At 43.7% G+C, this 19,092-nt stretch overlaps 1 protein-coding gene across 1 annotated transcript in view; it reads left to right on the forward strand.

Annotated features, from left to right (window-relative positions):
• Positions 1-19,092, forward strand: part of LOC126474735 (uncharacterized) — a 575,439-nt gene that overhangs the window by 34,127 nt on the left and 522,220 nt on the right. The window contains exon 3 of the mRNA XM_050102214.1: positions 4,113-4,387. Within this exon, the coding sequence (XP_049958171.1) occupies positions 4,113-4,387 (275 nt within the window). The remainder of the gene's footprint in view (positions 1-4,112; positions 4,388-19,092) is intronic.

Raw genomic sequence — 19,092 nt, forward strand, 5'->3', positions numbered from 1 at the left:
AGCGTATGGTAATAAAAAAAAACACCTTCAGTTAGTTGCATAGAAGGAACATACTTACACAAACTTAGAAAATGCAACAGGTCTACTAAAGAGACTTATTACACTACGCGTGTCCACTCTCTTCTGGAGTTTTGCTGTGCGGTGTGGGATCCGTATCAGATAGAACTAACGGAGGACATCGAAAAAGTCCCAAAAATGATAGAAATGGTTCAAATGGTTCTGAGCACTATGGGACTCAACTGCTAAGGTCATTAGTCCCCTAGAACTTAGAACTAGTTAAACCTAACTAACCTAAGGACATCACAAACATCCATGCCCGAGGCAGGATTCGAACCTGCGACCGTAGCGGTCCTGCGGTTCCAGACTGCAGCGCCTTTAACCGCACGGCCACTTCGGCCGGCCCCAAAAATGATAGCTCGATTTATATTATAATGAAATAGGGGAGGGAGTGCGACGGATATGGTAAGCAATCATTAAAACAAAGGCGCTTTTCGTTGGGCAGGATCTTCTCACGACATTTCAATCAGCAGTTCTGTCCTCAGTGTGTGAAAATATTTCGTTGGCGCCCACAAACATAGGGAGAAATGATCATAAAATAAGAGAAATCAGAGCTCGCACGGAAACCTTTACGTGTTCATTTTTCCCGCGCTGTTCGAGTGGAAAGATTGGGAAATGGCTTGAAGGTGATACAATTGAGCCTCTACCAGGAACTTAATTTCGAACTGCAGAGTAATCGTGTACTTGTAGATATAGATGTTCATCTGATGTACGCAACACGTAATATTGTAAAATGTATTCATAGCATTTACCGACGCCTTAATCACTATAAGAGGAAAAACACTCCGAACCATAACACTACCTCCTCTGTACTTCACACTTTAGACGGGACTTGACAGATAATGTTCTCCAGGAATCTGCTAAACCCAATCCCTCCCATCGGATTGTCGTAGGGTATAGCGTGATTCATCAATCCAAATCACTCGTTTCCAGTCGTTGCCGGCCGCTGCGGCCGAGTGGTTCTAGGCGCTTCAGTCCGGAACCGCTCTGCTGCTACAGTCGTAGGTTCGAATCCTGCCTCGGGCATGGATGTGTGTGATGCTTCTAGGTTAGTTAGGTTTAAGTAGTTCTAAGTTCTAGGGGACTGATGACCTCCGATGTTAAGTCCCGTAGTGCTTGGAGCCATTTTTTCCCCAGCCGTACACTGTCCAAAAGTGCCGGTCTTCACACCACCTCAATCGTTGCATACCATTAGGTACCGATATGTGTAGCTTATCATGACTTCTCGATCTTGGTAACCCATTCTTTTTAATTACCTACAAACGGTGTTGTGCTAAATGGACTGCTGGTATCACACTGGAACTCAAGAGTGTTTGCTTCCGGTGATTTGGTTCCAAATGGTTCAAATGGCTCTGAGCACTATGGGACTTAACATCTAAGGTCATCAGTCCCCTAGAACTTAGAACTACTTAAAGCTAACTAAGCTAAGGACATCACACACTCCATTCCCGAGGCAGTATTCGAACCTGCGACCGTCGCAGCAGCGCGGTTCTGGACTGAAGCCGCTAGATCCACTCGGTCACAGCGGCCGGCACTCACAATTACAACCACACATTGTTTAGCGTTAGCAAATTGTGTATTTTATATCCTTACAAACTAGAAATTGCATTTTATAAGTAATTCACATTAGTTAATCGCGTAACTTCTGCGCTTTTATGAAACCAAAGCAATTGTTTTTGATGCAAGTACAGTTCACATGCACGAACACACTAACGTAAGAATCTCTCTCTCTCGCTCTCTCTCTCTACCTCTCTCTCTCTCTCTCTCTCTCTCTCTCTCTCTCTCTCTCTCTCTCTCACACACACACACACGCACACACACACCTTGTACTCAACGGAACGTTCTCAGTCATGATCGCAGGAAAGAATTTCCTGGTATTATCGATGAGAGGGAAAGTTGTTTATGAGTAAGAGAAACATGTTTTGTATAAGCTTGACGAAGTACTGTAGCGGTGTTATGTTTTTGTTTTTTGTCATTTTAGTTTTATCTTTTTCCGAGGAAACTGCATTTCCTGGAAACTGTGGTGTCTATTTTTTTTTCTTTTTACTACAACATTCTTCTGTTACAAGTAGCTAATCAACAATTTTCGAATAAAACTTGAATTTGACATTGACAGTTTCAATTTTGCTATAAAGACAGTTCATTTGTAAGCAACAGGTAGAAGAATAAGTACGTAGAAAAAAATGTTACGCCGATCACGCTGCCCTTTTATATAGCCTCAAGCAGTTTCTAGGTAGTTCATCGATATTTAACAAGACACTGATTACATACGCATACAAAGCGATCGAAATGAGGTAGCGCCCGTCAAGTATGCAACACACCAACGCGGTTACCATCATAAATGACCAAAGGTACTACAAAAACTACCGTGCACTCCCCGTAGCCTTTGGGATTCTCTTACCCTCTCCCATCTACATGCTCTACTAATGTGTAAAATTCCCCAATCTGATCTTCCATCTTGATCACCTCCGAGTATCCTACGTTACGTGTAATCTCCACCTAGTTTCCCCCTGCTCACCAGTCTACGTACGTTGCCGCGCCTCTACCACCGCGAACTTCCACACTAAGCCCCCGGATGCTCTCCCAACGAAAATTTAATCGCCTTCCCTTACCCGAACATGAAATCCGCCTTGATGTATAACAGTCCTAATCATACAATGAAGGCTTTCACCACCGGATGTTTCAGCTGGGCCGGCCGGTGTGGCCGTGCGGTTCTAGGCGCTTCAGTGTGGAACCGCGTGACCGCTACGGTCGCAGGTTCGAATCCTGCTTCGGGCATGGATGTGTGTGATGTCCTTAGGTTAATTAGGTTTAAGTAGTTCTAATTTCTAGGGGACTGACGACCTTAGAAGTTAAGTCCCATAGTGCTCAGAGCCATTTGAACCTTTTATTGTTTCAGCTGCCGAGGATTCTTCCGGATTGTATGGCCGTGGTCCATGGAACTCCTTTATCCCTGACATTTCGTCCAAAGCTACGTTGGATATCTTTGGAGGTGCAAGACTCATCACAACCCGGAACACATATGAAGATGTCCAACGTAGCTTTGGATGAAATGTCAGGGATAGAAAAGTTCCATGGACCACGGCCATACAACTCGGAAGAATTTTCGTCGGCTGTAACTGTCCTTCCAGATATAGGAGATCAAATGGTTCAAATGGCTCTGAGCACTATGGGACTCAACTGCTGAGGTCATTAGTCCCCTAGAACTTAGAACTAGTTAAACCTAACTAACCTAAGGACATCACAGACATCCATGCCCGAGGCAGGATTCGAACCTGCGACCGTAGCGGTCTTGCGGTTCCAGACTGCAGCGCCTTTAACCGCACGGCCACTTCGGCCGGTTATAGGAGATCCCTACTATCCACCCCTTGTTAGGGTTCCCTTTCTCTGTCCCTTCCCATCCAATCCTCTCCGTCCACTTTCTATGTCATGGTTCGCAACCGCATCATTCTCCACTCTTCCTTCCCCAACCCTCTTCCAAACGTCCATCCACACACATTTCGTTTTGTTTTCGGGGGGGGGGGGGGGCCTAGGGGAGATGACATAGCCATAAAGAAGAAAAAAAGAAAACTTCCGAAGTCTACGCTTACTCTGCGGGCCGCAGTGGCCGAGCGGATCTAGGCGCTTCAGTTCGGAACCGCGCTGCTGCTACGGTCGCAGGTTCGAATCCTGCCTCGGCCATGCATGTGTTTGATGTCCTTAGGTTAGTTAGGTTTAAGTAGTTCTAAGTCCGGGGACTGATGACCTCAGACGTTAAGTCCCATAGCGCTTAGAGCCATTTGAACAATTTTTTGTTAAGTCCCATAGTGCTCAGAGCCATTTGAACCATTTTTTTTGTACGCTTACTTATGATAGACTACTGCAGCCTACGGTAGTTTCAAAACTCTGTGTGGGGCTAAGTGGGTAATTTTGATCAGGCAGTGCACAGTCTTGTGAAATCGCATGTTTTTTTTTTGTGTGTAATCTTGCATCTTGTGTATTGTGCCCTCGCCGTAGCTGCACAAGATTGCAAGCCCGGAGGCAGTGGTAAGTGTGGTGACGCAGCGCTGTGGCAGGTTGTGGCGTCGTCGGCGGGTCTGGAGGCGGCGGTGCCGCTGCGGCTGCGCTACGCCGCGGTGGCGGACGCCGAGCTGGAGGCGGGCTGCGGCTACGGCTGGTCGGCGCTGTCGGAGGGCCGGTGCGCCGCCGCCGTGGCCGCCGCCGACGCAGACCAGCGCCTCAGCTGGCCGCGCGCCCAGCAGCGCTGCCGAGACCTGCGCGGACACCTGGTCAGCGTCGCCTCCGCCGCCGCTCAGCTGCGCCTCGACCGCCTGCTGCGCGCCACGCACAGGTGGGTAGCAACGTGGGCGGCTGCCGCCTCACGCTGTGCGCAAGTGGATTCACTTCGGCCCCTCGCCTCCCGCGTACTCAGCATTGGGCTATCAGCCCTTGAACCAGAGATGTTTAAACAAAACATTGTGCCGGCACACTTTCTTTAAAATGAAGTTTGCATTTACCTTTTCGCTGCTGTATGTACTTTCTGCTGCGTCGTGCCACAGGTGCTGTGGACGTGTAAACATGCGCTGCTTGGTTTTCCCTATAGTGCTGTGGAAACTGTGTGCATCGAAGGAGTTACATCCTTATCTGACTGAATAAGAGGTTTCTTTAAAAAAAAAAATCTTTACTGCTGTGGTATGCGTACTGTGAGACCATCGGTACACACACCATTAGGTTATTTGACTTGTCGCTCTAACGAAGTAGGCGAGTGTCAGCAATATGTCTCGTGGTCTTATCGTGGCGTTTTTATCTTCTGCCGTTAGGTCAGACGATAGAAATGCCACTTGCACGCTTAGAGTAGCAGATTGACGGTGACCAATGTTAAACAGAACCTGATTAATCTTCACACACATTTATTAAAATAATAAAAAGCGTAGACATTACGTAACGTGATTCTGGATGCTGTTTACAATTGACAATCTGAAGTTCCTTTGGTCTTGGTACGTTAATCTTATTCTCACATATCACTGATACTTGACAAAGTGTCTATTCATTTATCTTCATGGCTATGTACAGGAATATGGTAATCTTATTAGGCGCAGACTCAAACTTGACTATAGACTGTTACAGACAAATGCAGACTAATGCAGACTGGTACAGACTGATGCAGACTGACTAATCGGAGGTCTGTACACTAGTTACAATACCTCGCACGTTCAGGTATCACTGCGCAAGTGTGATCCGCGAGGAGAAAAGGTTCTACGTTAGCAGCAATCTCATTGGCTGCGTTACATATTAATACACGGATCGGCGGAAGCAGAATTTGGTCCGTCTCCAAGGCAGCGCCATCTCGTAGTGTGGAGACGGACGAGCGCTGCGCCTGCACTGTTGTGCTAAGCGAGGCGCGCTCTAGTGGGAAAGTTGTGTACGCGCTGACTACGCAGAACTATGTACACAACAATTTCAAAACATAATAACAATTATAGAAAATAACACACCACCTTAATGATTAGTGGGTTCTAATGTTAATACAATGTTGTATGTTATTTGCATTTATTACAGTTAATTTGTAAGCTACAGACAGTGTGAACAGTGGACATTAAAGGGCAAAATTACGATTTTGTTAAACTATACACTACTACCTACTTGTTAGTAATCTCAAGTGCCTGCAGCGTTACAGATGTGTCAGTATAGATACAAACCTACTACAAGGCCTTGCTCATCGAGCTAGTCCCGATGAGTGTGCCCCTGACACTGGGCAGGCCAAAACTACTAGTCGCTGCAGGTTCCTATTTTAGTATCTGTTTCTAATCCTACTAACTAACCTACGTCAGATCCGGTGCTGTCATAATCGTGAAGTTGGTGTACCCGTCCCCCTAGCCCTGCACGTGGCGGGTTCTAACTAATAAGTCGACCTGTCCACGCACATGCGGTACATGATCAGGGTACTGGGACACGTTCAGTAGTTGGTTCTAATCGCGAAAGTCCCTCAGGTATGCAGTCAGAACTTTACGTGATACCTCATTTGCCAGGTTATTCAAAGTTTCAAAAGTCTCTTCGTGTCTTAGTAAGTCGTATGTGTTATTGTTTGGTAGTTGTTGAATAAGAGGTTTCGAGTATTTATCACACAACATACACTGATCAGTCAGAACAGTATAACCACCGACCTACTATCAATATAAACCTGTCCAGGTGATGGCAGCCTCACCTGGCGAGGAATGGCTGTTAGTCAGAGACAAATGGTTCAAGTGGCTCTGAGCACTATGGGACTCAACTGCTGTGGTTATCAGTCCCCTAGAACTTAGAACTACTTAAACCTAACTAACCTAAGGACATCACACACATCCATGCCCGAGGCAGGATTCGAACCTGCGACCGTAGCAGTCCCGCGGCTCCGGACTGAGCGCCTAGAACCGCTAGACTACCGCGGCCGGCGGTCAGAGACACAGATGGTGCATGTAGTATCGGTGAGTGTGCTGTCCGTGTGTGGAATGGGGAAGCCGCGTGATATATCTCTGACAGAGGGCAGATTTTGATGGCCCAGAAGTTCTGCATGTGCATTTCGGAAACTGCCCGACTTGTCGAGTGTCTGAGGAGTACTGTGGTGAGTGTCTTCAACATGTCGCGAAATCAAGGTGAAACCACGACCACACATCGTGGGATTGGGCGGCCAACCCTCATTACAGATATCGGATGTCGTAGGCTGGGCAGACTCGTAAAACAGTTGACGAACTGTGGCGGAACTAACATCAACTGAACAGAGTGTGAACACAGTGTGTACTGAACACTTCTAACGATAGGCTGTCGCAGCCGACGACCCATGCATGTGCCTCGGCAACTACGACTGAAACGGGCACGTGACCATCGGCACTGGACGTTGGCGCAGTGATTGAGCGTTGCATGGTGTGATGAACCCCGATCCCTTCTTCATCATGCCGATGGGAAGGCGCGAATCCGTCATCTTCCAGGGGACTATTTGCTTCACACTTGCACTGGGGGACTCAGACAAGCCGGCGGCAGATCCATTGCGCTCTGGGGAACATTCAAGTGGGCATCGACGATCCAGTGGAGCTCGTGCAAGGCGCCGTGACGGCCAAGGTGTATCGTACACTGCTTTCAGACCAGGTACATCTCTTCATGACGATCATGATTCCCGATGGCAGGGGCATCTTCCAACAGAATAACGCGCCTGTGACAAGGCCAGGAGTGTGATGTCGGTGTTCGAGGAAAACAGCGGCGAGTGCTGGCCTCCCAACTCGCCAATCTGAAACCGATCCTACACATCTGCGATGTGACTGAACGTCGTGTCACAGCTCTTCACCTCCGCCTCCCCGCAATTCACGGGAATTAGGTGACTTGTGTGTTCAGATGTGATGCCAACTCCCTCCAGCTACCTACCAAGGCGTCATTGCTTCCGTGCCACTACACGTCGCTGCTGTTATCAGTGCCAAGCGTGGACGTGCGTCTATTGGGTAAGTGGTCATAATGTTCTCGCTGATCATTCTGTGTGCTTCACTGAGTGCTATAATTTGCAAAAAAAAAAAAAAAAAAGTTTGTGAGATATGAAGGTTGTTACGATCAGATGATTAGTAATGTCCAAGGACGTGAAAGGAAACTTCACATGGGACCGTCCAATATAAAACCCAATAACTCGAGAACGAAATTAGATCTCGTTCTGCTCTCAGTTTTAAATAAAATTTCAGTATCTTATCTACATTTCATTAACTGCAATGTACGAGCGAAAATCAACATACGCACCGTTTACGCAATGCATTTTCACCTCTGTTAACTCTTTAAAATTTTGTGCAATGTTTTGCTTAATTCTTTATCGAGTGATGATATCTGACTGTAATATGTGCAAAAATCAAATTTTTCCCCTAATAGTTTTCGAAAAATCGGATGATACTATTCCATATCGGTCTGAACGCCGTTTCTCAGCACAGGCACTAGAATTTAGCGGACAGCGTAGCCATAACAGATGCCAACCTCAGCACAGAATGAAGGGAGCACGTCCATAGCAGCGGAAGGATTAAAAATATTTCAAGATTTGTCTCCAATCCATAGCACGAAGTTCGGTAAAATTTAAGTTGTTATAGTTTTTCTTGGGTGAACTACTGCCATAAGAGGCCTAAAACAAAAATTCCCTGGTAAATTTAATTTATTACAAAAATCGCAACAGGCGTCCTAGATTTCGCATCTGACTATATTAAATAACGTTCGGTCGCTATGGGCACCACTAGACGAACCAAATAATAGCAAACAAAGAGGGGAAATGTCAAACGTGGTAAGTGCCACATCTGACATTTGTCGGGATAATAAAAAACCACTATATCTCTTTTTGTAGGCAATTCGCTTATATAAAAAAAGAGAAGATATTAAGATACCACGGAATTATCCTGCTCAGTTAATCAGCGCAATAAGTAATGATATAAATTAGATGATGAATAATTTAGTGCTACCATTGCAGCAGGGAACTGATATTCTACTATGAAACTATTTCTAAGTGCCAACAAAAATATTTTTGTTTGTAGTTCCGTTAATAATCGGGCACTAGACTTTATTTGTAATTATAAAAGTTCAGAAATGCAGCGTTAACATTTTAACTAGCAGAACTATACTCAGCCAAAACCATTTCTAAACCTTTTAATTGTTTTACAAGAAGCTAAAACAATTAAATTAAAAAAATATCTCTCAGTATTGACTTCTGTTTCTTCCGGAACTCCGTTCTTGGGGTAAAGTGTGCTACAGAACTCACTGCGCTGTTTAGGATTAAATGGCAACATCGTCTACGGGTGTTTGTGTTGTGCAACTGATAAATGTGGCTGGTCTTTTAGATGCTGTACTGCATGGCAAATAGAAGTTATCGTCTTTCTTCTTTTGAATACACTGACATTTTTCCATTCTTCTGTATCGGAGTAACAATTCTACGTGGATGAACTGGAGACAGGTTTTTATTATACTGCATTTGGATATCTTACGCGCCTGAATTGACAAAAATGCTTCAGCATCACCTTTAAAATTCAAGACGTCGGTTGTATGTATTAAAAGAACGTGGAATAAGTTCACAGTTTCAGACGACTCAACAGTCTTTTGTAATTCTTGTGGAACAAAACCCTTGCGTACCTTTCTTGTATACAGTTTTTTACTAGTTTTGAAACCGAAATTATTCCCTTCCATTGCAAGGACTTTTTATTGATATAGACATAAGCTTACGCGCACTGAGCTTACCACACAATCGTCACATCGACTAAATGGAGGAGACTTAAAGACTCTGACGTAAGGCACTTGGAACTTCATAGGGAAGCAGTGCTTGGCACAAAGACCACACACCATCAAATAATGAATGTTTGAAACCTTGTTTTCATTTATTTTGCACTTGGAATAAGTGTAGGGACGTGATACGTACTACCAACAGCACAGCAGTACGACAGCACTCAAAATGCATTTTGTGAAAAATATAGCACTTGGAACGTTTGGATTTTCTTCTCTTCAACTGATAAATCGAAGAGAAAAAGTTTGTCTCAGCTTAACACACCATTTAAAAAAAAAATTATATTGTGCAAAATTACTGAGAATAATATGAGAATAGTATCATTTCAGTTCACGATGTAAAATCAAACCACTATTCTCTAAATTAAAAACACAGAATATGTTCTCGGAATATTATTACAGACACTGCCCCTCGTTTAAATAACTAGCAGTCTTTCAAAAATACCAGTCATAGCTGCCGTAGCTCTGGCGCAATTATACATCGGTCTCTCCAGAAAGAACACAATACAACGACTGTCCATTACGATGTCAAATTAGTCTTCCTTTCTTCGTCCCAAAGAAGGGTTGTGGATGTTCTCCTCTTTGGGTCACAGCTCCGTGCAACAACCGCATCCACATCAGTGTCACACGTACTGCACTCCTCAGAAGGCGAAGCTATGTATCAGTTCAGGTATTAATTTCAGTTTACGTGAAACAGTTCTTTTCAGAATTACTAACTAAATTATTTTTCCTAGTTAACATTCTTCTTGCAACATTAAGAAACAGTTTGTTATTCATAATCCTATCATTAAGTTTGAATTTACTATTTTCTTCGAGAAATAAAGCAACGTGTATAGCTGGAACGTTACAAGGTTCAAAAGTTAAAAGAAAAATAGTGTAATGCGACATCTCCACTCGTCATTACTGTTGACAACATAATGATGGGGGCTGGCTTAAACAGCCAGACATTTCACTCTGGAGTTGCAGGTGGCACATGGCGAATGTCCTTTTCACTTACGTAGAGTCTTCTATAGCCATGTCCCTTACGCAGAAGATACCACACGAACGTAGATTCGTTGATAGCAACGATAATGACTGTAATGAGGATCGCAACAAGTTCCGTGTGCTTCTCGGCTATCGACGGCGTTTATTTAAATAATTTTTAGCAATGCAGCACTTTCTTTGACAGTTAGTTGTTTGAAAATATCTCAGAGTAAACAACTAGTCGTCAAATTTAAGTTTCTACGACTGTCAAAATAATAAAAAGTTTATTATAATACTTGTGCAACAAAAAATTATCGAACAACTTTCAAACGTTACTGAAAAAAATATTATATCCAACAACTACAGACAGCAGTAATAGTTTATTCGAAATTGACATATGTGCATTACGATGTCATAATCTCTACTGATGAAGGCAATAAAGACGAAATGAGCTTACATACGAAAATAAAATATCAAGCAGCATACTGTCTACCAGTTCTCGACAGACTCTTATAAATTACACTCAGCAGGGTATCCGAACAACAAGTATTGTCTCCTTTCTTATGGATTGGTGGACTACCCCTAAGGTGCACTCTTCTGAGATTCTTTCCTAATCCTGTATCAGCTTGATTAGTTTGTGGATTCAATTATGGAGACCAGTTCCTCTATTTTTCAACAGTTTTGCTGTTATTTCATAAGTTCCTGGTGCTTTGTAGTTTTTTAGACATTGCACTACCTCCTGTTCCTCCTCTAATGTGGGTCGTTCTATCGCTGGATCTGCAGTGCAATAGAGTGGCTGCACACTTCAGGTAGGAGTGTCCTCCAGAAATCCCTTGAAGTATTCTCTCTATCTATCCAGAGCATCTTGTTTATCTTTCAGCAAATTTCCCTCTTTGCCCGTACATTCAGTTATTTTCGGTCTATATTCTTAAGTTCCTTATTTAATTTTCTTACAAAACTTTTTGTAATGCCTAATTTGAGTATGTACTTCGCTGTAAGCATTTCACTCTTGATTCCTTTTTCTGTTCCACTGCCTGTCCGCATTCATCATGCTACCAATCTTCCTTTCTAAGCCTCCTTGTTTTCCCCATTATTTCATGTGCTATTGTCAGAATAGCATTTTTGATACAAATCGATTCTTTTTGCCTATATAGTCTTCACCATATTTTGTTTGTAACTCCTGTCTCATTGTGTTCTGATACTCTTAAACAGTAGACGGATCTTTCAGTTGTTCTATATTCCGTTTCTTTACTCTGGTACTATTTCCTTTGGTAGCCACAGCAAGTTTCTGCCTCATTTTGGCTCCTACTACATAATGGTCTGAATCTGAATTAGCCCTTGGAAAACTGCGCACATTTTCCTTATCAGGTAATTGTTCCTTGTATTTTCCAGGTCCTCTTGTAGGTATCTTTTCTTGGGAAACAAGTACTTACTGACTTTAATTTATTCGCAGAGTACAATGGACATCCGTCATAGCAATGACAGATCTGCACACATCTTTAGATACTACAAACCCAACTCCAAGCTCCCCTTGTTGTTCGTCTTTTGCCTGAATAATATAGGGAGAATTTATGCTTATGAATCTCACCCTTCCCCTTCCACCTGATATCCTAAAGTGCAACAACTCCCATTCCATACCTTAGTGTCTCTCTCTTCTGCAGTGCTATTCATAGCTCCTATATGCAGCAGTGTAAGCACTTTCCATATTCCAAGTTTAAGTGCCGGTATATCCACATTCCTGTTCCCTGTCGGAATTCGTTTTCGTAAGGGCAGTCTAGCATTCCTTGTTAAATTATTCGCGATGATAGGCGTTTTACAAGGCAGGGGTATCGGCCCTAAGCACTAATCTCCAACCTGGAGGACCAGGCTTTTACTTCGAGGTTAGCTTCCCTAGAGGGGTTGGCGATCTAATTTTTAGAATCCCTCCTGCCCTACGGTGTCGAGAAAGTTTCGTCTGGCTCATCTGCTGGGGCCAATCCGGCATGGGTGATCCTGCCAGAAGCTACGCTACCGCCGTTACAGCCCACAGCTTCTTCAGAGCTCAGAGGCCATCCCGCCCGGCACATAAGGTGCCTTCGATAAGCGGTATCCTCTGAGGAGGCCATTTTGGGTTCTATTATTTATTTATTCATCGATCCAGTTACGTACTTGCGACGATACGCCATATGGTGGTATCTCAGTTAGTAGCGAACATGGTGTTTCAGTATCGAACGCCTTACGAAAATAAACTGTAGTCACTGTTCATCCAGAAAGCCCTCTCCATGTTCAAAGTACGGTTCTCGCACTCGGCGAGATTCAGAATTCGCAACCCCATTTTGAACTTATTTTTCGAGCAAAACACTGACAATCTACATCTGGCGAAATACTACAAATTAGCCAGACAGCAGAAGATTCCCCAATGCAACCAGTTGTGAGAAATAGTATCTATTCTTTTTTATCAGGTTTCTTTCCTTACTGTTGTGATAATACTTTTCGTCTTGGTGTTATTTCTTCATTTCAGCCATCTGTATTCTTTCAACTTCATTTTTCATCGTCTGTCTTCGGTTTTTTCCTTCTTCTTTGTTCTTCTTCTCTTTCGCTGTTACGAGTCTGACTTCGTAACACCACGCCCTTCTTCGCTCACAAGCTACATAACATGAGCATTTATGTAAGATTTACTAGTCTGTTTTACTGTGGCATAACTGATATTCGTGAATCACAGCATCATACATTCTCTACGAATATTCGTTACTCATGGCGAATGTTTCCTAAATGTCAGCCGGCCGTTGTGGCCGGGCGATCCTAGGCGCTTCAGTCTTGAATCGCGCTGCTGCTACGGTCGCAGGTTCGAATTCTGCCTCGGGCATGGATGTGTGTCATGTCCTTAGGCAGATTTAAGTAGTTCTAAGTCTAGGGGAGTGATGACCTTACCTGTTACGTTCCATAGTGATCAGAGCCATTTGAACCCTAAATGTCAGTATATAGTGATGAGCCAAAACATTATGACCACCTGCTTAATATCTTGTTTGTCGCCTTTGGACCGGAATATATCACTGATTCTGCATATCAGGGATCCGAAAGTTCGTTGATAAGTTTGTGGAGATCTATGGCAACAGGTGTCTACGCACAGGTCATGTATTTTGCGTAAATAACGGGCCGCTGTTTTGCGTACGCGGTTATGGTGACCAGTAGCGACCCAGGTGGGTTCCATAGGCCCTACATGAGGCGAATCTAGTCGCCGAGACATCAACTTGAGTTTACTTTAATACGTCTCAAATCATTGTAGCACGATTCTGGTTCGGAGAGAAGGACAGTTATGCAGCTGAAAGATGACGTCGCCGTCGGGGAAGTCATCTAGTACAAAGGGATGCCTATGATTTGCAGCTGTCAGCGTGTCTTCGATTACTACCACAGGTCCCACGCAATGGCAGAAGACTGTCTCCCATAGCATAATACTGATCCCACCAGGCTGCGTCTGTGGCGTGCTGCACATTTCGAACCGCCGTCCGCCTCGATCACGGCGTTTGTGGAGACGACCATCGTCCTAGTGTGGCAAACGTGTGATTCACCCGAAAATCCTACAAGTTTCCATTGATCGACGGTCGAATCCCGACGGTCCAGTGCCCCCTGCAATCGTAAATGACGATATCGTTGGGTCAGCATGTGAACACTGTGCTCTTTCGGCAGAGATGCCGCAAATCACCACCTGCACTACTTTACAGAGCATACAAACCTCAGAATCCAACTATTTAGCACCTGTTGGTAGTTTCACTGGCCTTGTACCACTTTTCGTTGACGTTCGCGACAGTAGCACGTGAACATTCGATCAGCTTCGCCGTTTTCGAGATACTTCTCCATAGGCTCTGCGTAATAGCAATCTGTCCTTTGTCAAAGTCGATTATCTCAATGGATTTTCCCATTTGCAACCCATATCTTCGCTACGGTGATCCCTTGTCCGTGTCTGCTCAGATTCGTACTTTCGTTACCGCGTCACATGTACGCAACGCCACCAGGCTGCATCCAACGTTGCGGTGACCAGTGGTCATTATGTATCGGCTTATGAGTGTAAATGTGTATCATTACAATGATGCAGCTATACATTCTAGAAGCAGATACTTGAGTTTCACTTATTTGTTTTTTTATCTGTCCCTCCGCTTCTCGTTCCCGGTCTTCGAATAGTTGCCACAAGAACTTCACTAGTTTTGTCGTCTATTACAGGAAACGTGAGAAGAAGGAACTAATGCCAGACTTAAAACTTGAAATAGGCCACTGTGCCAAAGGTCCTTCTTTCTGTTTATCTTTTTTCCAGTGCATGAAAATAATTTAATGTTTCAGCAATACCTCACTTCATGCTTAATTTTCTGATAAATATGCTGACAAAATTCCATATCCTTCTTTTTACAGAAAGCACACCAAATAAATTCGAAAGACAAAATAATCCTCAAATACTTTGCATCCTGTCGTTTGTGGAGAATTCTTCATGCGATTTCTGAACTTCATAGTGTACCTACTGCGTTAACTATGCCTGAAAATTGAAATGCAGTTCTAGAGAAAAAGAATTTTCAAACAATAACAATAGGCTGTTTTTCCACACCACGGTGCCCTACAGAGGAAACTCGTCAGTCATGAAAATATCTGATCTCTACAATGTGTTGGAAAAAAATGGAGAATTTTTTCCAATTTAATTAAATCCCTGAGATTAAAATTCGCAGCTTTCGCCTTTGGAGACAAACAGTCAGAGGAGCATTAAGAGACTATTTCCGACAGGAGATGAAAATTAAAAAATATTACCCGTCCTTAATAACTTCGATCCGAAGCACCGGCTTTGGAATGAAACGCATTCCGCCATCCGGTAGTCCCGTTATCCACAAACAAACACATTTGAAGGTAAAAACTGATTTCAAATGTAGCTTATTATCGAATACCATTAAGCCACACGCCTAATATTGAGGCGTACATTAAATAATATTAAGCAGTTCCTAACACTCTCAATTATCTTGAAATATTTTCCATAGCTGTTTACGCTTACTTACCAGATTTTTGCACTGTGAATATTTTTATACATGCAGGTGCATCAACGAACCATTTCCGGTTTATTAATGACAGGAAATAATTTCTAAAGTAAACTGTTTCATTAATAAAATTGTTTCGGAGCGATTGCAGAAATTTCGTAAGAGGTATTAATAACCACTTGTGGTTTGCCTTCTTTGAAGAAAAAAGAACGGTATTATTAGTAACGACGTCTTTATTTTTATATACGCTAAAAAATGTAAGTAACTTTACATATGCAACAGTGAAAGATGATTTCATGTCTAGGCCATATGAGGTTTGGAAGTTAATGTTGCGAATTATAGCATGTCGTTTGCAGAAAGAAATTTGCAAGTAAAGTATGGAAGACTGTCTTCAGAGTATTTAGAAGAAGAAAAAGATGTGTCCAAAGTTTGTTCTGCACACCGTGATCCCCGAACGAAATCAAAGACTCCGATTTAAAAACAGGGATGAATATTAATCACAACCTGCAACACTTTCTTACACGACATTGGCCAAAGCATACTTAAATCTATACGGTTGGCTCTAAGGCGAGGTGGAGGTGGTATACGCCTCCTTTGGCTCCTCTAACGACACATATTAAATATTTGCACTGCCGACTGAATCGTCTATCCACACGGCGGAGTTACTGGCCGTCAGAGAGACTATTTATTATGACAAACGGAATTTCTGGTCCGTTTTGATTCTCACGAACTCACAATGTGTGCTGCACAAACTACAACATCCGGGGTTCTATGAACAGATTAACAGATATTCCGGGATGTCCTGGAGACCCTACTAGAAGTGCGGGCCGGCCTGAGTGGCCGAGCGGTTCTAGGCGCTACAGTCTGGAACCGCGCGACCGCTACGGTCGCAGGTTCGAATCCTGCCTCGGGCATGGATGTGTGTGATGTCCTTAGGTTAGTTAGGTTTAAGTAGTTCTAAGTTCTAGGGGGCTGATGACCTCAGAAGTTTAGTCCCATAGTGCTCAGAGCCATTTGCACCATTTTAGAAATGCGGACGTTAGGTGTTGACGTTCGCTTACTGTGTGTAAAAGGTTATAGAGGCTTTTTCCGCAATGACACTGTTGACCGCCTCGCTAAAAGGACCGTTACGGAAGGACAGTTTCACCCAACACCAATCCCGTATATGGATTTCAACTAGACGCTCAAGCAAGCTGCTTATCACGACTGGAATTGTGAATATCACACTTAACAGCAATGTAAGAGCGGTCGCCTGGTGGCCATACAGCCGAAATTCAACCATGGTTCACCTCGGTGAAGCTTAGAAGATGTCATGTGACCCCTACCATCCGCATAAGGCTGGGACACGGGTGCTACCCCGCCCACCTATACCAGTTGGAAATCATCGCTTCTCGACACTATGATCAAGACGCAACGGCGTGGCGGATCTGAACCACGTCATACTGGCGTGTGCCACATACTCGGCCATACAGGCGGTCCGGAACAAAAACCCCGTTGTGTAAGGCTACCCCCTCCCAACAGGTGCAACTGCTTTAATTCCCTGGTTCTATATATGTACATACTCTTTGCTCGCGAGCTATTTAAAAGACGCCATTATCCAGCTTTGACCTATAAGTTTTGTGGATCTTGTCTTATTATGGAACCAGCCTGGTTCAAATGCTGGAAAGTCTGTTTGTGTTTTTACACTTTGCATTACGAACTTATCTCTGTAAACAGCGCCGTTATCCAGCTTTCAGTTATAGGTTACTGTGAGTGTAATTCTCCTCTGGAGCCGACTCATTTCGAACCCAGTGTCGTAATTTTGTGTTTTGTAATTCATATAACTAATTCATATCTGTGCTTCATACTCTTAGCATTGTTCCATTGTGAAAATTGCACTATCGTTATCTTGGCACTGTTGTAAATATTTCTGGCTGTCTACTGTTCGTCTTTAAATGTTTCTTTTTTATTTTACATTAAGAACTTACGTGTATTCATCAAACTCTCTTTATTGTTCTACCGTGAATATTGCAGTTATGTAAATATGGCACATTTGTAACTACTATTGGCTTTATGGTTGTTGCTGCCCAAAGCCAAAAGACAAATAAATAAAAAATCAAAACAAGTGGATGTCTGTCGTTACGTGACATTTCTTTTATGGCAAAAATAAACATGGCTGAAACGACTTGATGTTATCGATACGAATCTACCAAATGGTTCAAATGGCTCTAAGCGCTATGGGTCTTAACATCTGAGATCATCAGTCCCCTAGTCTTAGAACTACGTAAACCTAACTAACCTAAGGACATCACACACATCCATGCCCGAGGCAGGATTCGAACCTGCGACCGTAGCAGCAGCGCTGTTCCAGACTGAAGCGCCTAGAACCGCTAAGCTAGAACGGCCAGCAGCGTGTCACAGAGTCGTGTAGCGCGAGTGGGACAGAGACAGGGCAAAACGTGGTGCCGCCGATAAGGATATGTGAATTCTACTTCTGTTTTCATTGCACACGCTAAATCTCTAGAGAATAGACCTTCGAACTGAGCATTTTCCAGGTCCTGATACGGAACCTCTGACGCCAGTGCGTGCACTGATTCCTATATAGAAAATCCGAAATCTTTGAGTGCATCGGAACGAAAATTTTTTCTACTCCACCATACTTCATAACAAATAGAGAGAGATTTCTGACAACCTCTTTACATGACGCTTCTGTTCGACACGGGTCTGGTACCGGAACGCTGTGGCCACAGTAAGACGTGACAGTTGTAATGAGTTGTAACGTTTATTTCTAACGCAGCAATTCCGATCCGAAGATAAGAGTGCCAACTGACCAGTGACGCTGAGACACTCGTGTCCATCTGGAAAGTGACTGTGGCCTACGAACAGATCGATTAATAATTTGTGCGAATTACCCTAACGGAGACTAAAAACTAAACTCCTTCCGAACAGGCCATGAAGGTCTAACGGGACCGACCGGCCGCCGTGTCACCCTCAGCCCACAGGCGTCACTGGATGGCATATGCTCAGCACACCGCCCTCCCGGCTGTATGTCAGTTTACGAGAACGGAGCCGCTACTTCTCAGTCAAGTAGCTCCTCCGTTTGCCTCACAGGGGCTGAGTGTACCCCGCTTGCCATCAGCGCTCGGCAGACCGGATGGTCACCCATCCAAGTGGTAGCCCAGCCCGGCAGCGCTTAACTTCAGTGATCTGACAGGAACAGGTTTTACGACTGCGGCAAGGCCGTTGGCGCCTAACGGAGACGCTGTCTTGTAATCTTGTAGACTTGTTTGCAGGAGGGATAGACGCGGTGGAAACACTGCCTATGACATACAGCTGCGAAGTTCTACAAGGTAAAAAATACAGCATTTTGATACCGGCAGCGACGCTAACGCTCCAAGCGGCTAGCCTGTAGTAACAAAATAATGGCATAATATAAACTGAAAATTGCTGTTGTAATGCTGTTACTTCCATATTTCCCATTCACTAATTAGGGCGGTGAATTTTCCAATAAGAATAGGAAAACGAAATTTAACTAACGTCCCACCTTCTGCTAATGTGGACATATATTAATGAAATTTGGGCGCAATGTAATCGTTTCATCGAAAAACATTTTCGGGCAGCAGGTACCTTGAAAATTATGAAAATGTGAAATTTCTTTTTACTGATGGTTTAAAGTCTGCTTCGTGCGAATAAAACAGTATTTTGGGCCAGATCCTTATTTAAAGCTCCAACGTTAATTTAAATGGCAGCTTGCAGTGTTAGCAAGCCTAATGGTTGCTCCGTCACTTCACTTCTTTTTATTTATAAGGCTAGGCGTATTTTTTTCCGTTGATTTGAGATAGCAGTCGCTAGCTAC

This window comes from Schistocerca serialis, chromosome 4 (genome assembly GCF_023864345.2).
Source record: "Schistocerca serialis cubense isolate TAMUIC-IGC-003099 chromosome 4, iqSchSeri2.2, whole genome shotgun sequence".
Classification (NCBI taxonomy): domain Eukaryota; kingdom Metazoa; phylum Arthropoda; class Insecta; order Orthoptera; family Acrididae; genus Schistocerca; species Schistocerca serialis.